This window comes from Camelus dromedarius, chromosome 1 (genome assembly GCF_036321535.1).
Source record: "Camelus dromedarius isolate mCamDro1 chromosome 1, mCamDro1.pat, whole genome shotgun sequence".
NCBI classification, from domain to species: Eukaryota; Metazoa; Chordata; class Mammalia; order Artiodactyla; family Camelidae; genus Camelus; species Camelus dromedarius.
Window position 1 is genome coordinate 79,496,637 of NC_087436.1, and position 19,458 is coordinate 79,516,094.

At 38.3% G+C, this 19,458-nt stretch overlaps 1 protein-coding gene across 4 annotated transcripts in view; it reads left to right on the forward strand.

The window, feature by feature from the left end:
• GPAT3 (glycerol-3-phosphate acyltransferase 3) overlaps nt 1-17,779 on the forward strand; it is a 58,864-nt gene extending 41,085 nt beyond the window's left edge. For 3 of the 4 annotated variants that reach the window (XM_010983707.3, XM_064485977.1, XM_064485982.1), the window contains 8 exons: nt 4-93; nt 1,805-1,898; nt 8,685-8,800; nt 9,968-10,023; nt 10,542-10,627; nt 11,143-11,271; nt 11,767-11,846; nt 16,535-17,779. In XM_010983707.3, coding sequence (XP_010982009.1) covers nt 4-93; nt 1,805-1,898; nt 8,685-8,800; nt 9,968-10,023; nt 10,542-10,627; nt 11,143-11,271; nt 11,767-11,846; nt 16,535-16,646 — 763 coding nt within the window. In that variant the 3' untranslated portion in view covers nt 16,647-17,779. Of the gene's footprint in view, nt 1-3; nt 94-1,804; nt 1,899-8,684; nt 8,801-9,967; nt 10,024-10,541; nt 10,905-11,142; nt 11,272-11,766; nt 11,847-16,534 lie in introns of those variants that run through there. The other variant, XR_010380979.1, reaches the window with a different exon arrangement.
• Nucleotides 17,780-19,458: the final 1,679 nt, after the last annotated feature.

The window sequence follows — 19,458 nt, forward strand, 5'->3', positions numbered from 1 at the left end:
CAGCCTCAAAAACTGGCTGAGTGAACTGGTTCACCTGACTTGCTGCAGAATCTGTGTTCGTGCCCTCTCTGGTACCATTCATTATCATAACAAGTGAGTGGGTGCTGACTTCCAGCCTGCCTCTCTCTGGGTAAATCCAGCCTGTGATTGACAGCCGTGGGTGGGAGGGAGCAGGTGAAAGAGGAGTACTTCCTGTGTGCTCATCCCTTCTGCTTAGTGTCACACACATAGCAGGGCACAAAAACACTTTTCAAAAGCAATCCATTTGCAGAGGGAACATAATAATAAACATGCAATGACACTAAATAATTGGGCATTTATGGTGTGCAGGCCAGGTGTGTGCTTCTCATCTGCCATCCCATTCAGAGAGGCGCTGTTTTCCTGTTTCATGGGTAAAGAAATGAGAGCTCTGGGACTGGTTGTCTAGGGTCACATGGCTAGTAAGTAGCAGAGCCAGGTTTTGCACTGGGTTGATTTAAAAATTTCTAAATGGTGAAATAAATGAGCCTGTAGGATGGGAGAAAGAGGACTGAACTTGGTAGGAGTCCTGAGACCTGGTTTCTAGTCTCAGCCCTGTGACTTATAAAATTCCATAACTGAGCCTTAAAACAGAACAAAGAGGTTAAAGGAAGTAAGTGAAGTTATTAGCTACATGAAAGTCATTTTGATTGTTTTTGAGTTACTCTTCTGTTAACTCAATTTTATTTTTTTATATTTAACATCATTGTTTTAAAAGTCCTAGGACAAGCCTCTCTTTTTTACTGGCTGGATCTTTCTGTCTCTTTTCTAGAAGGGACACATTTCATCATTTGGCTTTACTGTGTGTTACCAATGTAAAAAGGCCACTTAAATTTCGAAAGTTATATGATTTTGTGATTGGGCTATGAATTTTTTTGGTGGGGAGCAGAATAAAATTGGTAAAATTTGGTAAAATTGTTATCAGAGGTGATATCTTCTACAGAAGAGGTGCTTTAGTTACATAGAGAGGAGTTCACAACAGAATTGCTTCTAATTTTCAGGAAAGCATGTCAAAGTTGTTCTGCATGTGGCTCCCTTTCTTCTCAGTATAGGCCCAAGGAAAACTGCTTTGCTTCATCAGTGTCAAATACTGTTTGTTAACTTTAGGACAGAGGTCAGCAAATTACACTATGGGCCTGTAGGCCAAATGTGGCCTGCTATCTGGTTTTTGTAAATAAAGTTGTATTGGAATACAGCCTTGCTCATTCATCTACATGTTATCTATGGCTTCCTTTGTGCCAAACAGCAGAGTCCAGGAGTTTTGACAGAGATTGGCTGGCTTGCAAAGCCTGAAGTATTATCTGGCCTGCGATAGGAAAAGTTTGCCAACTTCTGCCTTAGGGTGATAAGAGGGAGGGAACGATAGTAAATTTACTCTGTGAATCCCAATGAAGCCACTAAAAGTGATGCATATGAAGACTGAAATAATATGAAAATATTTATGATTAAATAAGTAAAACTTACGTATCATAAAATTGATTAAACTTATAGAATCTTTGTAATTAAGTCTAATATTTTAAAATTATTTCTTCATTGTAGAAGGACTCTATGATCATTACAAAAAAAGCAACATAAATATATGTAAAAGGGAAATCATGAGTCATTTCACCTGTACTCTTAGCCTCCTCCCATCGTACTGCCTAGAGACATCCTTTTTAAGATGGGCCCATCTTACTTTCTGTTTTTAGTGTACTTTTTAAAACAAAACAGGATGAATTTCTACATGCCATTCTGCAAAACAGTGACTCTTTCAAGTTTGAGTATGTACTATTGTTTGTAATTGCAGGCAGTACAAACCTCAGAAGGGAGGCATTTGTGTTGCCAACCACACATCCCCGATAGATGTTTTGATCTTGACAATGGATGGGTGCTATGCTATGGTAAGAGCAGCTCATTGATGTTTCAAGTAATTGCATGCATTATGGACTGTTCAAACTTCTATTTTATTTTGGCACAAATTAGAAAGTTACTTTTATATTAGAAAGTGACTGGATTATATACTACTGTAGCTATGTAAGTTATGTAATATATTTACATGAGGAATATATAGTGCAAGAAAAAGAAAGAAAATTATATTTTTCTTTATAGTTAGGGTAGTAAGAAGTTAATTGACTGAAATGTAGACATGTGAGCTTGATAGGACTTTTTTTTTTTAACTGAAGTATAGTTGATTTACAGTGTTTTGTTGGTTTCTGGTGTGCAGCATACTGATTCAGTTGTACATATATATAGGTTATTACAAAATATTGAATACAGTTTCCTGTGCTATACAGTAGGTCCTTGTTGTTTATTTATTCTATATATAGTAGTTTGTATCTGCTAATCCCAAACTCCTAATTTATTCCTCCCCCACCTTCCCCTCTGGTAAATCATAAGTTTGTTTTCTATGTCTGTGAATCTCTTTCTGTTTTGTAAATAAGTTCATTTGTGTCATTTTTTTAGCTTCCACATATGAGTGATATCATACGATATTTGTCTTTCTCTGTCTGACTTACTTCACATAGTGTAATAATCTCCAGGTCCATTCATATTGTTACAAATGGCATTTTATTTTTTATGGCTAAGTAGTATTCCATTATATTTGTATACCACAACTTCTTTATTCAGTCATCTTTTGATGGACATTTAAGTTGCTTCTATGTCTTGGCTGTTGTAAATAATGCTGCTATGAACATTGGGGTGCATTTATCTTTTTGAGTTGGATTTTCCTCTGGATATGCTCAGGAGTGGGACTGCTGAATCCTATGGTAACTATTTTTAGTTTTTTAAGGAATCTCCATACTGTTTTCCATAGTGGCTACACCAATTTACTTTCCCACCTATAGTGTAGGAGGGTTCCCTTTTCTCCATACCCTCTCCAGCATTTATTGTTTATGGACTTTTTAATGATGGCCATTCTGACCAGTATGAGGTGATACCTCATTGTAGTTTTGATTTGCATTTCTCTGATAATTAGTGAAATTGAGCATCTCTTCATGTGCTTATTGGCCATCTGTATGCTTTCATTGGAGAAAGATCTTCTGCTCATTTTTGATTGGGTTGTCTTATTTTTGTTGTTATTGAGTTGTGTGAGCTGTTTGTATATTCTGGAAGTTAAGCCCTTGTCAGTCACATCATTTGCAAGTATTTTCTTTTCTTTTTTTTTTTTTGCAAGTATTTTCTCCCATTCCGTAGGTTATCTTTTTGTTTTGTTTATGTTTCCTTTGCTGTGCAAAAGCTTATAAGTTTAATTAGGTCCTGTTCGTTTAGTTTTGCTTTTATTTCTATTACCTTGGTAGATTGACCCAGGAAAACATTGCTACGATTTATGTTAGAGAATATTTTGCCTATGTTCTCTTCTAGGAGATTTATGGTGTCCTGTCTTATATTTAAGTCTCTAAGCCATTTTGAGATTACTTTTGTGTATGATGTGAGAAGTGTTCTAACTTCATTGATTTACATGCAGCTGTCCAGCTTTCCCAGCACGACTTGCCAAAGAGATTGTCTTTTCTCCTTTGCATATTCTTGCCTCCTTTGTCAAAGAGTGATTGACCATAGGTGTGTGGGTTTGACAGGACTTCATGAAGTTGATTCCATCTTGCTTCTAAAATCCCTGCAATGTTTAGTGAACACTTTGAGACATTAAAATCTTCCTCCTTAGAGCTGTTCAAATCCCTTACCAACCAATTAGTTCTGTCTCCTTTCAAGTAGTCATATGCAATTCAAAAACAAAAAACAAACAACCTGGCTCTTTAATGAAGATCAAGCAAGAAAGGCAAATATTTATACCACATTGTCTTCTCAGTTCTTGCCTATAGCCCGAAAAGAAAAGAAAAAAAAACCCATCAACAAACCACAAAACCCACAGTAAAATAAATCAAATACCTCAAAAGACCTTTTTGTGGCACTTCTGGCATTTTTTCCACATCAAAGAATGTTTCTCTTACCGTGAAGAACTTGTCATGATTTCCTTCATCTCTTTCATGTACATGTCAGGTAAAATTTGGAGGATCACCGAAGGTGTCCTTTTTCCTTGTATGGTGGTAAATATGCCCTAAGCTGGTGTGTGGAGTATGGGAGAGGGATCCTGGGGAACTGTCTCTTCATATCTCATGGTAGTAGCTTGGGCTTCAGAGAGAACAGATGGTTTTTATGTCACTTGTCAGCTTCAGTGATGAGTAGTCATGGTCTAGTGTGCTTTTCTGGGGACGCATTTGAAGGGAGCCATTAATTAATTAATTAATTTTTATTGAGGTACCAGTTTCTGCACAATATTATATAAATTTCAGGTGTACAACATAGTGATTCCCAACTTTTTTTTTTTAATGGAGGCACTAGGGATTGAACCCAGGACCTGGTGCACACTAAGCACGCACTCTACCACTGAGCTATTTCTCTCCCCCTGCATAGTTTTTAAAGGTTACATTCCATCTGTAGTTATTATAAATGATGGGCTATATTCCCTGTGGTGTGCAATATATCCTTGTAGCTCACTTGTCTCCTACATAGCGGTTTGTACCTCTTAAGCCCCTACTGCTATGACTGACAGTCATGGTCTGGAGTGCTTTTCTGGGACGGCATCTGAAGGGAGCCATTGTTGACTCAAGTGTCTGCTGTAGGCGGGAGAGTGGGGAGCGCTGGTAGTTGACTTGCCTACAGCCCCAAGAGAAAAGAAAACAAAACCCATCAACAAACCACAAAACCCACAGTTATGCATGGGCTATATAATCATTGAGGGGGGGGGTTTGAAGACCATTGTAAAAACTCCTAACTTATTGCCAGATATTTTATCTGTCTAAAATATAAATTTGGAAATATAACTCTTGGGTAACCACATTTTAACATGTTGTTAAATTTCTCTAAGTTGTGGAGCTTTTTCTGAATCCAAGGAAGCTTTATCCATCTCCCTGGAAAGACATGGGAATTGGTAGTTGTTAACCTTTTTTAGATTAGCAATCAGTTAACATTTATGTACCCCCTTTTTAGAAAAACAACAACATACATTTGCATCATACAAACCCAGTTTTGTGTATAATTTCTAGGTATTTATGGATCCCCGGAGAGCCTCTCCAAGGACGCTTATGTTAACAACCTTTGACATGCCCCAGCACAGTTCTGGGTGTATGTAATAATTCTGTGCATTTATGCAAACAAGCACTTTCATATCCATTGTATTTGCAACCCAAGAAGGTTTAAAAATCATATACTAAATCCAAACAGGTTAAGGCTGAGATTTTGTTATAGATGAGAAAACAGAGGTTTAGGCATCTTAACCAACTTCCCCAAAGCATCATTTTGTGTCTCTGAGACAATATTCATTCTGTGTCCTAGTTAACAGAGTTGAGTATAACTCATTTGTACCTGAGGACCTCAGAATTTTGTCCACATTTTCCATGCTTTTTCATCATATGTAGTAACTGCAGTTACACTTGCAATGTACAGTTGTGTAATTACAATGTTAGCTAAGGTTTAGAAAAGCTTATAGTACCTGTGAACTTTCTGATGGGTTGAGGGATAAAGGCCTAAAGTCAGTTGGGTTTACAAACAACCCAATCCAAAAATGGACAGAAGATCTAAACAAGCAATTCTCCAATGAAGAAATACAAATGATCAATAGGCACATGAAAAAATGCTCAATATCACTAATTGTCAGAGAAGTGCAAATCAAAACTACAATGAGGTATTACCTCACACCAGTCAGAATGGCTGTCATTCAAAGTCCATAAATGATAAATGCTAGAGAGGCTGTGGAGAAAAGGGAACCCTCCTACACTGCTGGTGGGAATGCAGTTTGGTGCAGCCACTGTGGAAAACAGTGTGGAGATTCCTCAAAAGACTAGGAGCAGACTTACTATATGACCCAGTAATCCCACTCCTGGGCATATATCCATATATCCTACTTCAAAAAGACACCTGCATCCCAATGTTCATAGCAGCACTATTTACAATAGCCAAGACATGGAAACAGCCTAAATGTCCATTGACAGATGACTGGATAAAGAAGCTGTGGCATTTGACACAACATTGTAAAACGATTATAACTCAATAAAAAATGTTTAAAAAAAAAGAAGCTGTGGTATATTTATACAATGGAATACTATTCAGCCATAAAAACCAACAACATAATGCCATTTGCAGCAATATGGATGTCCCTGGAGAATGTCATTCTAAGTGAAGTAAGCCAGAAAGAGAAAGAAAAATGCCATATGAGATTGCTCATATGTGGAATCTAAAAAAAAAGAAAAGAAAGAAAAGAAAAAGACAAATGAACATAAGTACAAAACAGAAACAGACTCATAGATATAGAATACAAACTTGTGGCTGCCAGCGGGAAGAAGGGTGGGAAGGGACAGACTGGGAGTTTGAAATTCGTAGATACTGACATATATATATATAGAATCGTAAACAAGATTATACTGTGTAGCACAGGGAAATATATATAAGATCTTGTGGTAGCTCATGGTGAAAAAGAATGTGACAATGAATATATGTATGTTCATGTATAACTGAAAAATTGTGCTCTACACTGGGAATTGACACAACATTGTAAACTGACTAACTCAATTAAAAAAAAGTCAGTTGGATTTATCTTTTTAGATTTTTTTTTTTGGTATATGTATTTATTGAAGTATAGTCAGTTTTTAAATTGTAGTTGATGTAAAATATTATGCTAGTTTCAAGTGTACAATGCAGTAATTTGATATTTATATATATTACAAATTGATCACCAGGATAAACCTAGTAACCATCTGTCACTATACAAAGTTACTTCAACATTATTTACTGTATTCCCTATGCTGTACATTACATCTTATGACTTACTTATTTTATAACTGGAAGTTTGTACCACTTAATACCCTTCCCCTATTTTTGTCCCACTCCTCATCCCCATCCACTCTAAGCCAACTGGATGAAATCAGTCAGTAGAGGGCAGAAGTAGGAGAAACTGTACAGCTAACTTCCTGAAGTCATACTTGTCCTCTTTTGGCTAAACATAAGCTATGTATCTGAAGAGCATTCAAGATCTCTTCTTAGTGGCTTTACAAAGTTTTTTTTTTTTTTTTTTTCCTCCTAAATAAAGATCTCTGCTTTTTTTTAAAATTTAGAAATACTTTCTTACAAGAGAAATTGTAATGATAAGAATGTTACATTAAATATCCATAAGCCCTTTAACCACATTAACCTGTTGGTAACATTTTGCCCCATTTGCTTTATCATTTGCATTTTCATGTGCTGCTTTCTCTCTCGTAAATATGTGCATAAATGTTTCTATTTCAATATGTTTATATTTCATATTCATGTATAATATTAATATATTGGAAATCTGAATCTATAACATTTCACTCAACTCATGGAGTTCTTTCTCACTTTCCATCAATCTATGTTCGTATTTCCCTCTTTTCACAGTGAATACCTTGTTTCCTGACAGTATCAATGTGTTTGCTTGTTTTCTCCAGCCTATAGTAGATCTAAAACTGTTTGAGAACTGCTTCACCTGTTTTACTACAAAAAACAAATGTAGTAAAATAATTCAGGGTACTTTGCAGTTCCTAGTACCCCACCTAAGATGGAGCGGATGTGGTCAAATACTGTCTTTGTAAATTTCTTGAGTTTTTCTCTCCCTCTTCCTTCAGGGTTCTTTTATTCATTTGAAATACAGCTGGGTTCCTTTGTTTAAGTTTGCTTTCACTTTGCTAGTCCTATTTTTATTGATTTATTTTTTGAATTTGTGGGACATTAACATACTTCTAAGTGTCGAAACTAAACAAAAAAGCTACACTCATAGAAGTGTCAGTCCATCCATGTCTATTCTGCCCCATTTCCTCTGACCCTTGTGAAATCTACAGCTTTGTTGATTTTGGTTATTTTTTCTTTTTGTAGAGATAATGTGTATACTTCCCCTTCCATCTGACACAAAATGTGGCACACTTCATTTGCTTTTTTGCAGTTTGCTTTTTTCACTTAACATCTCCTGGGAATCAGTCCTTACCAGTCATAGAGATCAACCTTGTTCTTTTTGTAGCTGCGTAGTACTGCATTGTGTGTATGTACCATAGTGTATTCATCTAAGTTCTTATGTTCAGACATGTAGGTATTTTTCAGTATCTTGCAATTGCAGATGATGCTGCAATGAAAACCTTGTGTATATATGTTTTCATTTTGTTGGAGGTATATCTGCAGGGTAGATTCCTAGAAGTGGAGTTACTGAGTTGAAGGGTAAGTGTATGTGTAGTTCTGATAGGTACTGCCAAGTTTCCTTCTGTGGGGGTTGTTCTCTCCCACATCCCAAGCAATGTGCGAGAGTGCCTGTTTCCCACAGCCTTGGCTCAGAGTGCATCGTCAAGCTTTTGCATCCTTATTAGTCTGGTGGGTCTGAAATCATTATTTCAGTGTAGTTTTAATTTGCATTTCCCTTACCTTGACTCAGCTGAAAGATTTCTACTTTTTAAAACTGAAGTAAAGCTAATGTGGCAACATAGCTCAAAATTCAAAGATGCTACTAAAGAACATTTTGTGCTTATATTTGGCTATTTATACTCTTTGAACAGATTAAGAAGGTCAGTCTTTTCTCTGAGTGGGAAATAGGAACTTATTGGAACTAAAGGAACTAATAGGAACTAAAAAAAAGGCATTCTCTGGACAGCTATGCCTTTACATTTTCCCCCTTTTTCTCATGGTTCTTCTAGGTTGGCCAGGTTCATGGTGGATTGCTGGGAATTATTCAGAGAGCTATGGTCAAGGCTTGTCCACATGTCTGGTTTGAACGTTCAGAAATGAAGGACCGACACCTGGTTACTCAGAGGTAAGCAGTGGCATTACTCGGCATCCATGGGGGTAGCATAAAGTCTGATAAGTTGTGGCCTTCCTGCCAGAGAGGGCTGAGCAGCACCAAGGGCTCAAACTGCAGCATACGGAGCTCTGTTTATGGTTGGCTTTTTCTAGTGAATCATCTGTCTTAGCTAGACTTAAAGATTTTTTAATTCTGTAGTCATAGTGGGATATACAATGAGATTAAAAGGCCAGTACATTTATATTGCCGGGACTTAGGGATAATCCAGTCACTGAATTTTTAAAGCTAAAAATTACTACTTGAAGGTAAATAATTGGTAACTGTTGGCTGAATAAACAGATGGCTGATTAAGTGTTTGCTGAGTGACCGTTATCACTTAAATCCGTCTAGAGACAGACAGAGCTAATGCTCTTCATGGAACAGGCGAAGGAGCTCCTGGGACTTGGGATGGAGTTGAGCTGCCTTTGTTTGGAAACAGCTTTTGCCTTTTAACTGAAGACGCTCTAGTCCTCGCTTCTGTAGGGGTGAAGGTGGGCCATGCGTTTAAGAGTAAAAATGAAAGTACCTGAAGGAATTTCTTTAAGGTTGGGAAACTGTTCCCCATCTTGGAATGATTTAGCAGTGGTATACACTCTGGCAGCTGTAGTCTCTCTATCTCAGCTTTACCAGCTTCCAGTGAGCAGCTGGAAATGTAGGGCTGGCCGCAGGCAGGGCAGGACCTAAGCTTGGGAGAACTTCTTTCATTCTTAGTTTTATGGTGTGTGTTTCACAGAAAAGTTCAGCCTGACTCACTGAAGGAGTTTTCTTATATTTAATGGTCTTGAGGTGGACAAGTCCCACAACCAATATTCCCACTTTTTAGATGAGGAAATACAAGTACGTGGAGAAAGGCACAAAGCTGATGACACGGGCTCGAGGGCGCACGTCACATGACTGCCTAGTACTGTTTTTTAAGAGTAGGCAGAAGGCACTGAAAATCACTCCTTGGAGATGAGAGAAATTGAAGCAGTGTACATATCCTTACACTTTTTTAGAAAGGGACCAACTTGAATTTCAATCTGATTTCTTCTTACTGTGTTACAGTTATATTTGTGCTAGTAGAGTATAAAGAATACCAAAGAGGATTCCCACCTCTCTCTTTTTAAAGGTAGAATTTTGATCCTTTATTTTTCTTCACAGACTAAGAGAACATATTGCTGATAAGAAAAAATTACCCATATTAATCTTTCCTGAAGGTAAGAAGGGGGATTGCTTACCAAGCTATAGTTGATGACAAGTACCAAAAGTGTATGAGGAATTGGATTGTTCTAGAATTGGCATTCTTAGTTCAGATCTGTGCTGTCCTACAGGAATGAGATGGCTTCTGAGCTAGTAATTCCCTGCTTCCTTATGAGATTTAATGGCAGTCATGGTACTTTTTTTGATCTTAGAATTTGTGTTTGGGTAATGAACTTAGAAAGGCATTGTCCATAACTTTTAAGGTTCCTTATTTTAAATATATTGAAATTGTCACCTATTGTGTATCTCTAGAATAGTCAGTAATAAAGTAAAAATTTGTTAGTAAATCTCCTTAAAACTGTTGAATTACTACTTAAGCAGAAATTGACTTATGAGATGGTAGTAAAATGTCTATAATTGTGATATAATGTGAATATTTTCAATTATTTTATATCAAAATAATTCATTTTAAAAAATCAGTTTAAAAATTGACTGCTTTAAAAAATATTCACCCACCCCCCCAATTCCCCTCCAGGAACTTGCATCAACAATACTTCAGTAATGATGTTCAAAAAGGGAAGCTTTGAAATTGGAGGAACCATACATCCAGTTGCAATTAAGGTAAAACAGATTATCCACCCCTACCCTCCCCAAAAGGGCAGTGACTTGGTAACTTTATTTTGATATGATTCCAAACTTAATAAAGAATACTTGTGTGCTCTTTACTCAGATTTACCTGTTGTTTGCACTTGCCCCACTTGCTCGATCATCTTTTCTCTCTATTGATATGTATACAGTATGTACCAGGGGACTGTGTGCCGGGCCAGTGCTCCAGAACTGAGGATACACTGATAAGCAAAACAGATGCTGTTCCTACTTTGACCCGCTTTCCAGTCAGGTCGGGAGACAGATATTTAAGGATCATGTCAATAACCTCCCTGTCACAGCGTTCCTGGCTCTAGTCAGAGGAGTTATCTGACCTGGTTTAGTCTTTTGATCATTTCTGTCCAGTGAAATAGCTTTTCTCTTTCTCTTGGGGTCTGATAGAGATGTTTGGCTTGTTAGCCATTAACATGGATGAGAGAAGCCGCCATTTAATTTTTAACTGGAATGCATTTTCTTTCCTCTTTTCTCAGTATAATCCTCAATTTGGCGATGCATTTTGGAACAGTAGTAAATACAACATGGTGAGCTACCTGCTTCGAATGATGACCAGCTGGGCTATTGTCTGTGACGTGTGGTACATGCCCCCTATGACCAGAGAGGTATTCCATAGATAATGGCTTTATCTAATCAGATAAAGACAAGAAAACCTTTACCCGAAAACCTGGGTATCTGTCTTCCTCACGTCAGCTAGAGTTGGACTTTCTTTCTGCCTCCTCAGCAAATGAGTCATTGAAAATAAATATATTTAGCTCTCTTCAAAATCAGTCTGTTTTTGTATTCAGAGACTCTTTTCCGTAAGAGTTTTTACAATTGCTATTGGTTCATTGAACCTACAAATGTTGTGGAATGTTGTATCTCGAATAAGACTAACAAAGAGCATAATAAATATATATATATACACATCATAAAAAATTAAACAATATAGCACTACATTTTCTTGATAGAACAAATATTTGCTGTGATTCAGAATAGAGAATATTTGAGCTAAAATGTGAATCTTATATTTTAAAACAAATCTAAATGATTATGAGATATTTGAAAGCATTATTTGAAGATTCTGTTCCCAGGATGTACTTGTAATTTTTTTTTTCCAGAAAGGAGAAGATGCAGTCCAGTTTGCTAATAGGGTTAAGTCTGCTATTGCTGTACAAGGAGGATTGACTGAGCTTCCCTGGTAAGACATTTTCAGAAGTACTGTCATTTTTTAAAAATTAAAAACCCAACTTTTTTGGAGAGGGGAGGGTATTAAGCTTTTATGTATGTATGTATGTATGTATGAATGGAAGTACTGGGGATTGAACTCGGGACCTTGTGCATGCTAAGCACATACTCTGCCACTGAGCTATACCCTCCCCTCTAAAAACCCAACTTTTAATAATGTCATTTATTATGCTAGTTCGCTGGAGGTTTAGCTGACACTGACAGTGGTTTATACAGCGTTAACGATGTCTTGAATAAGGTAGAGTTTTATCCCTCTCACTTAACCATAGGGAGTTCAACTGGTATAACAACTCATTCGGTATTCGTCTACCATTCTCAGTGTGCTTCTACTTTATGGTCCAGGGCAGCTGCTTCAGCTCTACCCAGTGAGTACAACAGAATGGCTAGCAGGGAAGAACTAAAACAAGAAGGATGTACTCATGTCTTTGGGAACCTCAGGCGGGAAGTTGGACACGCCACCTCCACTTGTATATGTTGACTGGAACTCAAGTCATGCGATAACACCTTGATGCAAAGGACTCTGGGAGATGTAGTCTTTGTTCTGTATGGCCATGTGTCTAGCTAAAATTAAGAATTCTTTCACTGAAGAAGAAAGTGTGAATGGATTTGAGCATGGGGCACGGACCTTGGGAGGCGAGGGGCAACCCCCAGGCTTGTTCATATTTAACTCTAGCTATAACTATGTTAAATAAAACTTAAAAACTTGACAGGAAGTAAGTGAAATATTTTTAGTTATGGATAACTATAGCTTTAGTTTTTTGTTCATTTGTTTGAGGAAGACTGAGTGTAGTTGAGAGTGTCAGTTTGCTCAGGCTGCCAAAACAAACTACCATAGACTGGGTGACTCAAGCAACAGAAATTTATTTTGTCACTGAAGGCTGGAAACTGTGTGATGTGTCTTCTTATAAGGGCACTATACCCATCTTGAGGGCCCAGTGCTCATGATCTCATTTAAACCTAATTAGCTGCCAAAGGTCCCATCTCCAAATACCGTATTTTTTGGGGTTAGGGCTTCAGTATGAATTTTGGGGAGCACACAAACTTTAGTCTGTGTCAGTGAGGGTTAAATGTACCTATGTTATGATGGGGGATTAAATTCTTACACACACATAGACATTGTATTTGGTAGACTGGCATAAAACAGTCCATACTTCAAGGCCTACTAATATTAGGTCCCTGCTGTTTATCTTTTTGGTGTTTTGAAAACATGTGATGTGGAAAGTTCATGGGAGTCAATTTTGGCAGTGTTCTAGAAGCAGGATGTGGCTAACCAAGTCAGGCTGTCAGCCAGGCAACCAAAAACATCTGAACACATGGAGGGACCCAGGACTGTTTAGGGATTAAGCCTCTGGTGGAAGGGCTAGCTGGATTCTTACGTACCCTTTAATGCAAGGGGGGGGGGATTATCTCTAAAATACTTAATCCATTCACATATCTTGAATACAGCTAATTTCACTCAGGGAAGACTTTCTGGCATCCATTATACTAATTAATAAGCTATTAATTTCTACAGTAAAAACCTATTTCTAAAATTCATTATGCTAGTTATAAAGCTTGGGAGTATGATGGGAGATCAAGGTAGCTGAAGCCTTATAGCGGTACCTCTGGAGTGTGGCCTTCTGACTAAGGCCTGACCCCTCTGGGAGTATGAGTTCTTGATTTAGGGCAACTGACTGGCCCTAAGGTCAGGATTAGGGTTAACAGGACTGGGACATTATGCTGTACGTCAGAGATTGACACATTGTAACTGACTATACTTCAACAACAAATAAAATAAAATAAAATGAAATAATTTAAACAAAAAAAAAAGTAGGGTTAAGATGGGTTAAGACCAACATTTGTGTTACGTTCTCTACACTGGAATATGTGAAACTAAATTACAGACATCCCACCATCATGAAATGACAGGCTTACCGATGCTGTAGTTTATAGATGCCCTAGTGACCCATGTTCTTATATCTTCCTTGTTCATTGTTTTCTAGTCTTTATCCCCCTTCCTCTTGCCTGACACCCTAGCCCTGCTCCTGCCCTAAAAAGCTTAGAGCTTTGGATCTATAGCCTCAGAGAACAAGGAAAGGAAGAAAACTTTGAGAAACAAAATAGCTTAAGGGAGTTAGCCCCAGGACAGACTCTCAGTCAGACTGGCTTGAATAGAATGGCAAAAGTAACCCTCAGAGTTTTAACATTTCCTTATATCAGGCCATATGTGATTTTATGATATAAGGTTGTTTTTAATTACCTAGTCTCTTCTTTAAAAAGAAAATAGGCTCACTGCCTTTCCAGATGTATTTGTCATTCATCCATCAGGTGTGAATTAACATGTCTAGATTGGTTTTTTTTCCTAGATTAAGTGAGAACTTACTTGTGTCATCTTAAACTGGCTTTTATTTATGGCTGCTGTCCTCCTTAAGAACTAAGATCTGAACCCTCCTACACTGTTGGTGGGAATGGAAATTGGTGCAGCCACTATGGAGGACAGTATGGAGGTTTTCCTTAAAAAAACTTAAAATAGAACTACCATATGATCCAGCAATCCCACTCTTGGATTATATCTGGAGAAAACTCTAACTCGAAAAGATGTTCATAGCAGCACTGTTTACAATTGTCAAGATACGGAAGTAACCTAAACGTCTATCGACAGATGACTGGATAAACAAGTTGTGGTATGTCTATACCATGGAACATTAGTCATAAAAAAAGGAAATAATGCCATTTGCAGCAACATGGCTTGACTTAGAAATTATCATACTAAGTGAAGTAAGTCAGAGAAAGATAAATATCATATGATATCACTTATATATGGAATCTAAAAAAAATGATACAAGTGAATTTATTTACAAACCAGAAGCAGACTCATAGACAGAAAACAAACTATGGTTCCCAAAGGGGACAAGGATGGAGGGGAGGGATAAAATAGGAGTTTGCACTTAACAGATACACACTACTATATATAAAGTAGATAAAACAAGGACCTACTGTGTAGCACAGAGAACTACATTCAATATCTTATAACAACCTATAATGGAAAAGAATCTGAAAAAGAATATGTGTAATATATATATGTATATGTATGACTGAATCACTTTGCTGTACACTTGAAGCTAACACAACATTGTAAATCAACTATACTTCAGTTTAAAAAAAAAGAACTAAGATCTGCTGCCATGGCAAAAGGGAACTGGGTAAAACTTTGAAGTCTCTAGGGGTGGCCAGTCACAGCTGGGGTGCTTAGAGCAATGTGCGGTTTCCTGGGTGCCTGGGAAAGAGAATTGTTTAAAAATGATGTCAAGATGCTGAAGGACAAATGTTGCTAACTTTGAATTTTTGTCCGTTTTGGCTTGGACCACAGGGAAGGATGACTGGCCTTCCTTCTGTCTCTCCCTCCCTTCCTTAGTTCTTCCTAGTCCGAATTCACATAAATGCTGCGAAGTGTTAGAGGCAGCTCATTTGGATAAAGGGCTCCTGTGGACAATTCTGGAGACCTAATGACAACTTATAACCTGATTTCATGGAAATTTCCTACAACTGACCTCCTGGCAGAATTGTGGATGGAAGTCTGTTTTTAAGTTGGGGCCTTCCTGGTGGGCTGTGTCTTAGTTTTGACTCTAGAGGCCAGAACGTTGCACTGGGCTCAGGCAGGCTTCTGTTTGTAGGTCAAGTTCTGACTTCACAGCATTGGGGTCACTGGCTAACCTATGATCCATACATCACCATTAGAGAGCACTTGGTAAACATTTGTGCCTAGCTGGGTTAAAATTAAACAGGCAGAGTATAAAGTAAGCAAGTTCTTGATTCACGGTCTCCTAGGAGTTAAAATCTAAAACGTTAGATTAGGAGAGAGATAGTGGCCCCTGATCGTCCAGTCTCCTTCCAGCTCATCGAGCTTGTTCCTTGGTGCTGCCCAAAGAAGGAAAGGCACGCAGGGTCCTTATAACCCAGGCAGGTCTGTGTTTTCATCACCCTGAAGAGAGTTCAAAGATTCACAGGCTCTGAATTAAGGAATGCTGCTGACTTTGGCACTACTACTGTTGAATGCAATTTATGTTTTTCTTATCTGTCTTACTCTGAGTGTGTTTTGGGATATGGAAGATCATAAATACTTGAAATATAGTGCTTTGAATGAAAACATGACTTCTCAGACAATAGGATTAGATTTGAATACTGATGAGCCCCATTTCTCTGTAAGGAATTTATCCACACACGCAGAGTACCCTCACCATTTCTTGTGTGGATATTTAAAATTTTCCATCTGATTTTCTGCTAAGATATAGGTTGATTTAGATTTTTTTTAAAAAAAGTATTTTGCTTTCCGGGGGAAAAGATAGGTATATGGTATCCAAATATTGAACAGAGGAGCCCTAGCTTCTGAAAAGAAACTGAGTAGAGAAATTGTTCTTTATTTTAACCAGACATCAGAGAGATTGTTCCTTCCATAAAGTAACATACGTCTGGTTAAGTGGTAGAGCAGAGGTCTACCTCTGACCCAGAAATCTGGGTCTTTGTGCTTCCAAGTCCGGTGTACTTTACCTCATCGCTGACCAGCTGCCTAAGTGTCATGGCACCATGCAGCACGCGTTAATAGGTAACCCTTGTAAATCACCACTGGGAGTATCTTTGATTTATTTGTCTTTCTGTTCTCAGGGATGGAGGGCTGAAGAGAGCCAAGGTGAAGGACACCTTTAAGGAAGAGCAGCAGAAGAATTACAGCAAGATGATTGTGGGCAACGAATCTCTCAACTCAGAAGCAAACTGAATGCCACCCTGGCTTTCCAGAACCAGTCTTTAGAAACCGAAAGTGGCAGGGGTTGTTTTTTGGGTTCTGTTTCACTGTTTTTGTTTTTTTATTGTTAATCTTTTCTAAAGGATGATTGTCTCTACCTCTTTATGCCAGAGGCAGAACCCACAAAAAGGTGCCCTTTTTGGCTTTTGTTGTTATAGCATCAACCTCGTGAACTGTAAGGTAGTTTACTGAGTTTAAGCAGATTCTGCCTTTAGTAAGACGATTGTGTCATTGTGGATTGAGTGAACTATTTGAATGGGCAGAAAAAGTGCTTCTAAAACACTTCTGGAACGGGTTGTGTCTGGAACTCTTTGATGGGGTAATTCTCGAAGAAGTACTCCAGTTTTTGTTCATAATTAGCTTTCTCACGCCCTTCCCCCCCCCCCCCCCCTTCAATCACTTAAACAGGGATTACATGTCAGTTCAGGGTTGCCGTCATGGTTTTGTTTTACCACAAGGTTGGAAAGAAAAATGAGGACAGTTTTTAAGAGAAAGGACAGCTTTGTGGCCACTTGATCCGAAAGTCAAAAGGAAACGTAAATATTTTTTACTAGCTTGTCAGTAGAGACATACTATTTGGTGAGCTTTACCAAAGAAAAGTGAGTCCACGTTACTGTGTGTGCACATTTTTATGTAGGCAACTTGTAAATAAACACGTTAGCCAGCAACTGGTGATAAAGTTTTCCTTGTTTGTGTGCTAAAGACCCATACTTAAAGGCCTCTCCCGTCTACTAGGTTGTTTGACATTGTAACCAACACATTTTCAAATAGAAGGAGCCTTTTACAACAACAGCAAATCACATTGAGTGTCTTCAGCGCAAGTAGGAATGAGTGAAGTGTGTGACCCTGTCCCTCCCCGTCCACCTCTTTGTCCTTTATTTCAGAACTCTCCTAGTTTATTAAACAGGAAAATAAGGGGTAAAATTACCTTTTGGAAACTGAGCCTTAAATTTTTTAAAGGGGAAAATGTATTTTCAGCCTCAGCAGCGTAAGCAATGTTTGACAGCAATATAATGCCATCGGGGTGTGCTCTCTCTCCGGGTAACCATGTACAAAAATGTGAAACTGTCTTAACGGTGAATACAAATAAATTCTATATTTCTAAATATGTGTTGCATTATTTTCCCCACACCTCTGCTCTTCTGATTTGGAGTAATTTCTATTCTTTCTTATTACAAAGAAGGATCGTTTGTTTTCCATTTTCATGACATAGGTTTTATTGGACTTGAATATCTAGGAAATGAGAAACGTGAACCACTGGTTTTGGTTTGTTTTTTTTCTTTCTTTTTTCTTTTTTTTTTGTCAACCTAGTTCTGGACTCTGGGCTGGTGGACTCCATGTTGATCAGAGTCACAGATTGAGTTATTTTGCAGGTGAGCTCTGGTGATGCTCTCTCAGCTGGCGCTGGGCTTGCTACAGTGCTCTCAGTGTGTGTTCTTACCAAGCTAGATGGATCTGATCCCAAAAGAAAATTTGCGAACAGGGGACCCTCAACGGTCAGCTGTGCTTTTGTTCTCACTCCTCACCCCCATCTTTCCCTTTTTTGGGGGCTCCCCCAAAACTCTCCTGGAGGTGAACTGGATTGAAAATCAGCAAATCCGAGTAAGTGTGTTGGGGTGACTCTTTGTCTTATTTGTTTTCTCTCCGAAGATTTCCTTTTTCTTTTTATTTCTCATATTCAGTGTAGTTTGAATTGATAAATCCATTTTATTAATTAGGCCAGTTCTCAGAAAAGCCATTAGAACAACTAACAGCTGTTTTGCCTGGCCACTGGTAATATGTCTTTTCAGGAGCACTGTGGCTGGCATGTTTTCACTAGAAAAATCTAATGCTGTTTCACTCAGGACCTTTGTCTTGTAGGTCTTTGACTTAGAGGATTAGTTTTCAAGTTATTTCAGGAATTACTATGATACTGAAAACGTTCTTAGAAAGCAAATACTGCCCAGATTTAGCTTATGCTCCCTAAAGCGCCTTTTTTTGACTTGCCTTCCCTAATACTGTTTTATGCTCACTTTAGAAGTGTCATGCCCAGAGATTAGTATTCTTGAGTCTTCTGTAACTGTCTTAGGATATCAAAGGTAGGCAGGGTTTGGTAGAAAAATCCCATTAGGTAAGACCTTTCATTGAACCCTTGCATAGATCCATTCATTGAGCCTTGAGGTTGCATCTTTTTTCCCACCTCTTTGTCTTGGTGATATTTACAGACACTGGGTTTCAGGAACGCCAAGGGTTTCTGAAATGTCCTGGCATATCCTGGGATTGGATGAGCAGCCATGTCTGAATCAGCAAGTACACTCAGAGCATAGGGGAAATGATCCCAGATCACAGCCTGGTGCAAAGAACATTCTCCAGCAGTTTCTTGTATAAGCAGACTTTCCAAGACCTATTCAGTTTTGTCTTGGTGGTTTGCCATTATCCCCTCGGTGCATACGCTGCACTTGGGGCATTCTTTTGATATCTGGAAATACATGCTAAGGGCTGTTGTTTTCTTAGGACTACAGATCATGTACCATGGTCATGAGGGCTGCCTCTTGACCAGAATTGCTCTTGGTGGTGGTTTCTGAAATGTATTTTCTTAAACGTGGTACTGCAGTTCTAACCTGCTTCCTGCTGGGTCTGAGTAGCTTGTGATGGGAGGCCCGGGTTAGGGTTGGGGGAAGGCTAGGATCTGGGATCCGTACTGAAATCTAGGGGCTCTGTTAGGAACTTGACAAAAGCTATGTGCTCGCTCTTGTGTTTTTAACACTGGTTTCTAGTGGATTGATGCGACTGGTATTTGATGTTA